Source organism: Vitis riparia, chromosome 5 (genome assembly GCF_004353265.1).
Source record: "Vitis riparia cultivar Riparia Gloire de Montpellier isolate 1030 chromosome 5, EGFV_Vit.rip_1.0, whole genome shotgun sequence".
Taxonomy (NCBI): Eukaryota; Viridiplantae; Streptophyta; class Magnoliopsida; order Vitales; family Vitaceae; genus Vitis; species Vitis riparia.
The window spans coordinates 6,331,227-6,344,018 of record NC_048435.1 but is presented as its reverse complement, the minus strand read 5'-3'; the positions used below and the strand labels follow the sequence as shown (position 1 = coordinate 6,344,018).

Sequence of the window (12,792 nt, the reverse complement as noted above, 5' to 3'; positions counted from 1 at the left end):
ATTAATATATAAATGGATAAGTGAAGTTACCTATTAATCTTCACCTCCAACAAATACCATTCCTCTAATTTAAGCTAGTGATGGAGTCCACCATTATAATCTAGATAGGAGCTAAACATTTTATTGTTAGTGTCGAGAAAATTCTAAGATACCAAATTGGTAAATATTAAATTTGTAATCTCATAAAAAATATAAATGTATAAATATATGGGAATATGGTAGAAATAAATATAATAAAAATAAAGATATACACAATCAAGGTATAAAATAATAAAATCTAAATCATACATAAAATAATAAGGCATGTTTGATTAAAAGGGTTAAAATACTTATAAAATTGGAAAATAAATTTCTTCTTCCTTCTTTAGAAAAATGATCTATTTTGGACATTTTTATCCCTCTTTTTTGTTTCCTTGCCATTTTTAGTACTTAGCTCTTTCATTCTCTAAGTTTACGTTGTCCCCCTTTTTTTCATTAAAGTCTAAGCCCTATAAAAAGATGAATAAATAAAGAAAGATAAAAGGGATACAAATGAAAGGGAGGTCATTTTTACAATTTTATAGCGGAAATACCAAATTACCCACGCAATAAGACAAAATTTTACACAGACTAAATGAGATTTACGGTTTTTTTTTTCAACGTATACTCGGCTGATCTCAAAAGGACGGCTGATCTCAAAAGGAGACTTTGGTTTTGTCTCAAAAGAACGCGACAATTCACGATGACCTGGAGAGAAAATAAAATAGAAAGAAAAACTAACCTGCTTTTGGAGCACGCAATAGCCGTGAACCCGTTCCTTATCTCACACTTGTGTTTTGCTTCCGCCATTATTTTACCCGGTTTTGCTAGATGATTGGTTGAAAATCCTGCAGCCGGGTGCACCTGATCCATTATCCGACCAAGGGAATATCAACCCTCACGGGGTCTAAATAATCCAAACACCATCTCGTCACGCTCACCTTTCAATGCGTGTATTCCACCTCCAATGGCACAGTAATATTTCGAACAATACTAATTCTTTTTATTGATATTTCAGATATCACAAATAGTTCTCAATTTATTTTCAAGCAAAATATAATGATAATAAATAATAATTTTAAAAATTAATATCATCTTAAAACCTCCGAGTAGAAATGTTAATGACGCGCCGTTGATTCGCGTGGGGGAAGATTTTATCTTAAGAAATAAAATATAAATGAGCGGTAAAAAATTAGCCACGTCGTATTTCCGTACGCAGAAGGCAAACAGGCCAACACCACCACCCACCGCTACTGTCCTTTTCTCTCTCTTTTCTTTCTTTCTTTCTCTCTCTAGAGGCCTTCCTCTCCCTTCAGGCACCGAGCCTCTTGGATCTATCGGCTGGTCCATGTAGATCGATTGCTTGAAAGAAAAAAATAACCCCTTATTTTCTAGGGCTTTTTCTCTGGGAATCCTACTAGGAGAAAAAATGGAGGACATCTTCTTTGATTTCATGGACTTCATGAAGAAGCCATCAGTCATCGAAACGCTCCTTGACATTTTGCTGTGCGCAGTACCGATTTGGGTGGCGGTGATGATCGGTCTGGTCATTGGGTGGTCATGGAGGCCGCGGTGGACTGGCCTGGTCTACCTTGGCCTCCGGAGCAAGTTTCGCTTCCTCTGGACGGCACCGCCTGGGTTCGGGGCTCGCCGCCTCTGGTTGGCTTTCACAGCGCTCTCCGCGTTCTCGGTTGGTAGGACGATTTGGTCCAATTTTAAAGTGAAGAGGAAAGGGCCGACTGCTGCGGCGGCTTCGAGTTCGCCGGCGGGGACGGCGCGATTGGTGGAGGGAAATGGAGGCGATGTTAGGTGAGTCTTTTTTTTTTTTTCTGAATTTTTTATTCTCTATCTGCTTCCTCCGTTTGTTAGTGAGAAAATGTAGGAAGGGGAAGGAAATTGAAATTCATAAATGGTATATATATATTTATTTATTTTATAGGTAATTTTTTTGTCCCCACTGCGACTTGAACCTGGAACCTCCCACAAACCCTCCCCAAACCTTTACCACTTGAGCCAGGCCTCAAGGGCCATAAATGGTAGATTCTTCATTGCTTGTGACGTAGGAAAATAAAAGCAGAAATCGTGTAAGGTGGGATTTTCAGTTTTTTTGTTTCTTTTGCATGATAAAAACACCAGAAAACGTGAGAATTCAGTTTTTTTTTGTCTCTTGGCATCTAAAGAGAGTTTGGGTCTGCTATTAAAGTCGTTTGGTCACTGTAGGTAAATTCACACCATTTGATCTCAAAATTATTCCTTCTGAGTTTCATAATTTAATGCATTGATCTTTTTACTTTTTTAATTCATAATTATCTGTCAATTAATAGTATTTTCTCAATCTATTGAATGTATTTAGAATATTTTTAACTATAATATGTCATTGTTTCAAAATGAAAAGCCGAATGATTCAAGCCAAAGTAACAATGGATGGCTCTTGCGTTTGTTACAGCTCAATAGTCGCAATAGAAATATTGATACCATCTTCAGATAAATTTGATTGCTAAACATCACAAAGCATGCCTACAAAGATTTCCTAGAAGCCTTAGTTATAATCCAAACTATCATAAAAATCTTACGCAAAATTGTGAAATTCTTTAGTAAAAATATTAAGAAAAATCTTACGGCATGGTCTAGCCTCCACAGGATGCTGTAAGGAGAGCTAAAACAAGAGTAGCATTTTTCCTTTTGTCTTGTTATAGTGGACCACCAGAAAGCCTGTTAGATTGCTGAAACATTTGCTTTTTATAGGAATCATAAACAACAATAGGGTAGATATGCTTTGGGCATATGAAATAAGAGAAAGATTTTATAGTCTTGTGTAGTACTTGCTGAATTATGTGATTGGCTACAAGACAGAATAGATAGGCAAGCATCCAAGTTCACAAGAAGAGCTCAGCAGGTGAGAGGTTAGAGAGGGTTTGGAGGGTATAAGTGCCCGTCTCAAGAACGTCTAATGGAGATGCCATGGAAATTTTTGAATAATTCTGAGGGTGATCTTAAGAAGAAAGTTTCTAACTTCTTGTATTATGAATTATTGGGCCTTTATATATTTTTCAATCTTAGCTATGCTACAAGCCTATGAACCAATAGGTTGACTATACCATTGCAGCCAGTTTGGCTTTTCAACATGAAATTCGATGAAGACAACATCTATGCCATGGATATTAGTGGCTCCTTTCCTTTTCAGTCCAACCAAAGGCTTGCCACTGTTTGGGTTGTTTACACCTTGAAAAATCTCCAACTTTAGATGCTAAACCAAGAGGCTTGTGGATGTTCAAGCCAATCATGGAGGTGCATCAAGTTCATGTTGAGTTCTCTACCTTGGCTTACGACTTGGATAGGGGTGAAGCATCTTGGTATTGTACAACTAAGCATCGTCAAGGGAAGCAAGTAAAGGTAACCTCTTGACATGATTAAAACATCTTTAGATGAGTTTGATCTTGACTTGAATGAAACTTCTTCAATTGACTACCCTCTTTGAGGAATGCAGTGATGCTGAGAGTAAAGGTACCCTTTTGACCTTCTTCAAGAGTTGATATAGGTGACTAACTAGCTACCTTTCAAAGGTTCTTTTTGATGAGTTGAGTAGATGGTTATTGCTATTGACCTCCTTGGAAAGGATGTTGATGTAGCTGAGCGCTTTCTTGGAGGAGTGTGGAGAGGAAGTCATTAAAAGTGGCTTTCCATGTTGGTAGGTGTTGGTGCCAATTAGAGCTTACAAGTGAAAGTGAAAAAGTGAGCCTCCTGCGTAGGCTTATAACCCTATGTTACAACATCCTGTATCTAAACTGACATTTAAAATTGTAACCAACAAAAGGCAAAAAACCAAATAGTTGGGGAGTACAAAAGTTACAATTGAATCACATACTATTCAAAAGTTAAAATCCTTTGTGTGATTTATGTAACAAATCGGTCAAAGAGAAAACCTTATCAATAGCCAAAATGAGGAAAGGAAGGAAAAAAAAAGCTTGTAATTATTTTTAATATTGGTGCTTATTTTTATGCTATGGATCACATATTATTGAAAAATTAAAATCCTTTGTCAGATTTGTGTTTGACATCTGTTGGTCAAGGGAAAACCTTATCAGTAGCCAAAATCAGGAAATGAAGGATAAAAAGCTAGTGATTATTTTTAACGTGGGTGTTTGTTTTTGATGTGATGGTTTTAGAAGGATAATTAATTATTTTTTTTTGTTTTGTTGTTGTTCTTTCTTTTTTCTCTAGGAGGATAATTAAATTTGGCTTATAAAGCTGTGCCCTTAATTTGAAGGTCTTTTGCACTTGACTTCTTGTTGATGTTGTAACATGCTGATACCCAATATGACCTTCGACATTATACTGATTTTCTCACCTGATGCATCACTAAGAGTATCATATATGCATGGACCAAGATTATATGTTTTCACGGTCATTTAAAACCATTTATGGAAGGATTGACATAAGTAATTGCTTCTTGTCATGTCATGCCTTCTGAGCGAAGTTGCAAGAAGCAGTAGGATTTCTTTTTCTTCTGACTTAATAAGCAATTGAAATTTAAAATCTCTTTTAAATGACTTTGGGTCTCAAACAACAAACCATAATTCTATATAAACATGGGTGAATAGGTTACAATCACTTACTCTAGATTTTATGCTGGTCAATATACATACCAGAATACTTAATTGTAAGTACATCTGTAGAATAGTCCTATATACCTGTCATCTTGAATTGTTAATTTGAGTTCTCAGGGATGCTGTAAAAACATTTACTGAAATTGTATTGATCACAACTGCTGGATCAGTGGAGTTCTCTCATTCATGGATGAATTAATTTGTGTTACCTCCACTTTTCTGCAGTCTTGATACTAGACCTGCAGAAATAGAGCAGGATATTGTCACAGAAAATGACTTGGATCACCTTTTGCATCTTCTCGAAAGGAAGGATGGAGAAATGTCATGGCAAGGTATGATGGAACGGTCAACCCCAAATATGTCATACCAAGCCTGGCGCCATGATCCCGAGGTAGGTTTTTACTTTGTCTTTGACAAATATGTAAATGCTAGCTTTAACATGCGGACAATGTGTTAGGGCAAATTATTAGCTTGTACAGTATAATTCATTGATGAATATTCTTACCAATGAGGGATGCTTGATTTGTATGGTATTTGCATTGTATATTCAGCTTTACTGGTTTCAATTGAACCCAGGGATGAGAAATTTTGGCAGGTTTGGCCAAGGTCCGAATAGTATAAATCAACTATTTGTGAAATGGGCTGGCTTCTAAAGGGTTCATTTGGCCTGGGCTTTATTTTGAGCTAGAGAGGGAGTTCAAACTTGTGTTTGGGCCAAAATAAAGCCCAGGCCAAGGGACATCCAACATTTGTATGAGCCTATTGGAATTTTGGATCAAGCCTCTCAGATTTTGCTGCTACACTAATTACCATAAACATATTTTTATTGGCTCTCTCCCGTATTCTAATACTGTGTAAGACCACCAGCCTGAGCTGTTTGGGATTGACTGGGTTCTATCTATATTGTTATAAACCTATGAGCTAGAAATGTTGTTTTAATTTCTGAACAACCAATAGGTGGGGAAAAAGATCTACATGATCACTGTTTTCTCCACTTTTAAATGCTATTGAACCCTTGTCTATGCTTTTGTCATATTCTGTATTATATGTCATCCTCATATACCCATTAAAATTTTATAAAAACACTATTTGCAAGTGTGGAAAAGAATGATTTTTTATTCATGAATTTTGGACAAAATGATGGAGTATTTATAGTATACGATTCTAGAAAATTAGGAACTAAATTACTCAAATAAGGGAGTTGAGTAATTCCTTGAAATCCTCTATAGTCTACCCTATAAATCAGAAAAATGAAACTAGAATGCATATTGTCGTGTAAGCGAAAGCTTTAATGCAAACAATGTTAGTTCAAAAATACAAAGATAAAACAATCAACACAAAGATATACAAGGTTTTAGCGTGGTTTGGCTAGCCATGCATACATCCATAGATGTAAGAGAATCATTTCACTATACCATAGAGAATATTACAAAGGATGTATATCAGATACAACTATTGGATTCCTGAAACATCCCATATTTCCGCATTCTTTATATTTACATCTTGAACCACAAGCCCCTCGTTCCACTAAGTGTCTTTCATTCTTCGTTACATTTCTATCCACCCCGTACGGTCTTTACAATCCCATCCTCATCTCATAACCTTTTCCTCTCATGACCTAGAATATTTGTAGAGATATTCCTAAGAATTTTCCTTATTTTATAAGGAAACCTAATATTACAATGACTTATGAATATATGAAATATTTCATACGATATTCTTCACAAAAAAGGAATCTATACTTATTAGGAATTTGAGACATTTTTCAACAATCTCTATCCTAGATCACATTCCATTTAGTCAATATTTCATCTCTCCATTATACACGTTTTTTTTTTCTTTATGTGGGTTAGGGTGTATATAGGCGATGGGTATACGCATATGGTTGACTTCATAGATTGGTTGGGCCTTGGATGAGGGTGGGAGTATTTTTTTTCATGTTTCCTCCTTCCTATTTTTTGACCTAGTGCACTTTGTATACGTCCTGTGTACTCTTATATGCTTTTAGCACTTATTAATTCATTCTCTTACTTATATATATAAAAAAAATTACATATTTTTTTGTATCATACCCCGACGAGAGAACAATCGACTTTACCTTTGACTAAAACTTAGTTTGTCATATTATTGTGTGCTTTATTCCTTTTTGCCATTTCAGAAATCTTCATCTTGAGCTCTGATACCAGTTTGTTGTGTCGTGGAAGCTTTAATGCAAACATTGTTAGTTTAAGAACACAATCAGAAATTTTCATCTTGAGCTTTGATACCAGTTTGTTATGTCACGAAAGCTTTAATGCAAATAATGTTAGTTTAAGAACACAAAGATATATGAGGTTTTAACGTGATTCAGCTAACCATGCCTACATTTACAGATATGAGAAAATCATTTCTCTATACCATAGAGAATAACACAAAGGACATAAACCAGATACAACTATTGGGTTACCGAAACATCCAATGTTTCCCCACTCTTTATATCTATACCCTGAACCACAAACCCCCTCTTATTCTTCCTCACATCTCTATCCATCACATAAAGTCTTTACAATCCCATTTTCATCTCATAACTTTTTCCCTTCATAACCTAGAATATTTATAGGGATATCCTTAAGAACTTTCCTTATTCTATAAGGAAATCTGATATTACAATGACATGAATATAGAAAATATTCCATACAATATTCTTCACACAAAAAGTATCTATACTTTAGACATTTTCCAACACATACAATTATACAATTTGGGAAATTAGGGAATTAATTCCATACAGTTAGACAATCTTGGAAATCAGGTGATTAATTCCCTGGTATTTTCAATCAGATTGTCAATATCACCAATCCACTGAATCAATCCATCATATCTTCCTGAAGTTGACATTTAATCTGTTTATTTAATGCTACTTAACTGAACATCAAAAGAAAAAAGGTTGTACCAACTCTCCCAATCTCCGTACCAGCTCTCACTTTTTCTGTTCAAATTCCTAAATTGCATCATAGATAAATGATTTGTTTTAAGAGTATGATTCTATCTATCAACACAAGTTATATTACTAATTATTCTCCATCTTGGTTTGTATTATAGTGTATGATGTCATGAATTTTCTCCAAGTCATACTAACTCTTCCATATCTCTCCCTCCAATCTCTGTATTTACCAAATCTCAATTTTTCTGTCCAAGTTCGTACATTGCATCATAGGTGAATGACCTGTTATAAGATGTTCTCATGGGATGGGCCTATACATTCTAAACTTTGGATATCATTCAAGACTATTTTGTATTGGAAACTGCAAGCCACCATGGTTTCTTGAAATTTCTGGTGCTTGGTTTAGACATGGATTTATGCATTCAGGCTACATGGTTGCCTAGCAACATGTTTCTTCATTTCTTAATGTGGATACTAGTCTATTTTATTAGGTCAATACGTATTACTATGTGTTATCTATGTATATGTGCGTGTGTGTGTGTGCGTGTGTGTATTGTGCATAATTTTCAATTCTCATTGTAGACTGAAGATAAAATTCATTAGTAACCGATAATGGTGTTTCTTTATCAGAATGGCCCCACTGTGTATCGTAGCAGAACTGTATTTGAGGATGCAACTCCCGAGGTGGTTAGAGATTTCTTCTGGGATGATGAGTTTAGACCTAAATGGGACCCTATGCTTGCTTATTTTAAAATCTTGGAGGAATTCCCTCATACAGCGACAATGATTGTCCACTGGATAAAAAAGGTTTGTTGAACGTAAAATTTGAACACATGTACTAGTGATGTATTGGCTTAATACTTGTTCCCACAATTCTGAGTTGATATCTCAACTCTCTGTTTATTCTGTTTGCAGTTCCCTTTCTTCTGCAGTGATAGAGAATATATCATTGGTCGAAGAATTTGGGAGGCTGGGAAGACATATTATTGTGTGACAAAGGTATGGGTTAAGACATTATTTGCCTTGGGCTCATAATAGCTTCTCAGGCTCTGTTAACTTTTTTTGCGTCTCATCCTACTTTTACAAAGTGGCTTCTATAGCAGTTAGAAAGGTCTATTGACTCACTACAGGTAAGAAAGTAAGAATGGGTACTCAAATAACCGGCAGATCAAAATTTCTCTGGCTTGAAAGCCCCCAGGGTATTATTGTTCAATAAATAGAAGAATCTAAATTTTTAACTTTGTTTTATACTCTAAGCATGTTGACCCGTATCAGACCTGATCTTGATTTATGTCTAACTTGAAACTGAAAAAAATCAAATGTATGAAGTCAAGCTTGCCTGGTTTCAATTTGAATCTTTTTATTTTTATTTTTGGTCTTATCATATTTTTTCAATCAAGCTTAAGGGTGAAATAATTTAAGCTTCGAGGATCAAAAAACTCTATGTTCATGCATTAGTCGTTCCTGTGTGTTGGAGCTGCATTAATATTTACTTCTGATCACCTGTGATCAGCCTCCAATAAGTCTTTATGATTGTTGACACTAAGGGTTCATTTGATTACCTACTAACTGATACGTGTAGTCTAAAATGCATTAGCACAAACATGTCATTGCATTGTCTTTGCTGTCCTGCTCACTTGAGCCTACCTAAAGACATCTGAACTCCACAAGCACACCAAAAATGAATAAATAACTAAAATAAATAAAATAAGGTAAAATAAAATAGAATAAATCTTGAGATGATTTCTTCCTTGTAGCTTGTTCTTGTATGAGCATGGGTTAAACCTTCCTTCCAATTTCTTCTCTGCTCGACTAAGAAATAAAAAAATGCTACCAATATTACTCATAAGCAGTGGTTTTAAGATGGAAAAGACACTTAAGAGTATCAAGAACTTAAGTTTGGTTATCTGCTGCTTTTTATCATGCCTGCCCTATTCCATCTTGTACAATATTAGTTTTTCGAATTAGCTATATTTTCTACTAATCTCTGTTTTCTTTTTAACCCATTGTTAATTCAAAGTATAATCTGCTGCTATTTTGTTATTTTATTTATTTCTGTAATGAATTTACACAAAGATAATACATATGTCAAGCATAGGAATATAAATCGGTAGTTAATGGTGTAACCTATAATATTGCAGGGGGTGCCATATCCAGGGTTGCCCAAGCGTGACAAACCACGGCGTGTGGAGCTCTATTTCTCAAGCTGGATCATCAGGGCTGGTGAGTAATGCCAGTTAACCTTTTAATTTTACTTCATTTTTTTCCTTTTGAGTGTGTGCACAATTTGGTAGTGGACATCAATTAACGGAATTTCTTGGTTATCAAATGAATGTAGTGGAATCCAGTAAAGGAGAAGGAATGTCTGCATGCGAGGTGATCCTTGTACACTATGAAGACATGGGGATCCCCAAGGATGTAGCAAAGCTGGGTGTCCGCCATGGGATGTGGGGAACAGTCAAGAAACTGCATTCAGGTATGAGAGCATATCAAAATGCAAGGAAAACAGAGGCACCCTTGTCCAGAAGTGCACTGATGGCAAGAATCACCACAAAAATTTCTTTTGATGAAACTAGTGATTCCTTAGAGCCCGCTTCTGGTGAAGAAGAAAAAGGTCAAGTGGTGGATATCCAAAGAAAGAAAGATAAGGGCATTGATTGGAAATGGATAGTTATTGGTGGAACTGTAGCTCTGGTCTGTGGACTTCATACGGGTACAATTGGGAAAGCCTTATTAATTGGTGCAGGGCAAAGGTTTAGGCGGAGGTGAGACTCATTTAGCACACACTCGTCCTAGTTCTATCCACAACATTTATACGGATCCTAGCAAACCTAAGCCTCATTTATCAATGCATCAATTGTTATCATTCAAGATTGATTGTATTTTAATTTTTTTTTTTTATCAGTTTTGAGTGAATTTAGTCTCTTTTTCTTGAATATTATTCTCTTTTTCTATTTCTTCTTTACATAAAATACTTGAATTTCATTTAAAAACAAATACTTTACATACACTTGCACCTGAACCCAGCTCTTTTATTTGGCTCCTATGGGCAAAAGCATGAAAACATGAGCCAGGAGGATCCACGTACACACTATGCTTACCACCTCACAGAATTCTTTTCCTGAGAGCCCAAATTGGAATCGCAAAGCCCTTTTTCCTTATCCGCTCCCGGCCATCTTTCCAGTTCCTTCCGGAAGGGAAAAAAATAAAAATAAAAAGGTGAAAGATACCTTAAGCACTTGGAGATTAATCTGCTATGCTCCACCATTCGGGAGCCAGGTTGGGGGTTACAAGTTGAAGGATATATTTCTATATAAGTATAAATATACAAGGAAGATTGGATTGTTTGGAGTGTGGCATTACGAGTTAAGTTGAAATAGAGCATTGAGGTAACAGTGAGAGCTGGCTCTATGAGATTCAGAAGAAGTAACAGGTGGTCTTACCCCATGGACAAAGAAAGAAAGGGAAAGGGACAAAGCCATCGTCTTTTTGGTGGGCTCAAAGGGATGGTCCTGTTTATTCCTCTTTTTCCAACCAAAATCGGATGAGTCTTTCAATCCAACTCACTCACGGGTGGAATATTTATTCTTTACCAACCAATTGGTTGGTTATTTCCCAACTCTTAAGCTTTTTAAGCACAAGGTTCCTGCCCCTGGTGTAAATTGTAATGTGCAAATCCTTTAGCCATTTTCACTTTTTGATTGAAAGGGATATCGTAGCATTCTTGGGTCTCGGGTTCCACTCTGCAACTAGGCTGATTTGCATGGTTGGAGGCAATACATGGACACAATTCAAGATCTCACCTCCTCCACAAATCCACTGGGTGGGTCCTCTGGATGCACATACACTTGAAGCATTTAAATAAAAATAATTTTATTCACCTCCTTCAAATTTTTAATATTTTCCTCTGATAATTTTTACTCATCTCTTTTCCCACTCAAAATCAAATGAATAAGGCTAAGCTTAAAGAACCTTTAAAAAAAATTAAAATAAATAAATAAATAAACCCTTACTGCTGAAAATAGTATACTGCACTACCTTTTTTCTTAATTCAAATTGCTCAGTTCTTTCCACCCCTCAAAAGCCGGTGGTAGATACAAATTTTCTTGGTGATAACAGTATAGTTGGGTTTGGATTTCGCTGAACTCCCATTATTAAATGTGATGTTGAGGGTATCACTATCCTACTTTATTGACTTTTATAACCCTACATGTCTTGGCAGTCGGCACTAGACCTTGGATTCTAGCCTGATGTTGGTGTTGCTACTTACTACTCTCGCCCTGTGTACATTGCACATTGCACCACAACCAAGATGGGATCTGCACCCTTCAATTATATGCAGTCTGAAATTGATGCGATGGATTAGAATTAGCTTTCATTTGCACGTGCACAATTTCATCCCAATTTCCCATTTTTGTCCTTTCTCATTTTCATTGCTGGTTACTTGAAGACGCCTCTTTTATCACTGAACTCTCCAGAGGCCCCCCCTTCCTCTAAATAAATGAGAGAACAGGTTTAATAATTTGATATGACTCTCTTTATGTTAAGTTATGAGTAAAAGTAGTCAAATTAAAGTAATCATATAAACAATTGATTACCTTGATAGCATTTTGATAGCATTGTGAATGTGGGTCATTATCATTGATAACGTTCATGAATGGGAGTCTTATCAGAGTCTTTATGACGAAAGAAACATTTGGAGTGGATTCTTCCCTAACAACAGGGGAGTGGTGCTTGGCTAAGGCATTAGAGCTCGTGGGTTGCCCTGCCTTTGCGGATAGACATGTTGAAAAAGGCTACCCCACTTTGATTTGCTGATCTAAATGTATTGTTAGTGATGGTAGATGGTCCAGCCCCTCAAATGGTGGTTGGTCTCTTATTTGTTATGGCTGTCTGTTAAGCCCATTTCCCACAAACCCAAAAACCCTAAACAACAAATCTGACATGGGTTTTGTGGAATCTGTGGTCCACCCTTGACAGTGACTAGAATTCAACATCATTCAAATTGTCAAATTGCCTACTTCTACTGTTTTTTCCATTTTCCCTTTGGTGTTTTTTCTCCTTCCTATTGTTTAAGGTTCCTCATTCACAATAAGTAAATAAATAATGGGAGATTTTATAGTTTTCAATATTCCACCCTAACCATCCTCTTCTACATCTAATTGGACAAGTCTCATCAATGGTGATCATGATTTTTGTAATTGCATGACTAATATGAGACAGACGCCATTGATGAGGGTGGCC

General features: G+C 36.1%; 1 protein-coding gene across 1 annotated transcript; it reads left to right on the top strand.

The window, feature by feature from the left end:
• Positions 1-1,305: 1,305 nt before the first annotated feature.
• On the top strand, positions 1,306-10,484 carry LOC117914650. Its single transcript, XM_034830069.1, has 6 exons — positions 1,306-1,827; positions 4,851-5,016; positions 8,179-8,355; positions 8,464-8,547; positions 9,690-9,771; positions 9,887-10,484. Exons 1-6 carry the CDS (start codon positions 1,448-1,450, stop codon positions 10,315-10,317), a joined length of 1,320 nt encoding a protein of 439 aa, XP_034685960.1. The 5' UTR covers positions 1,306-1,447; the 3' UTR covers positions 10,318-10,484.
• Positions 10,485-12,792: the final 2,308 nt, after the last annotated feature.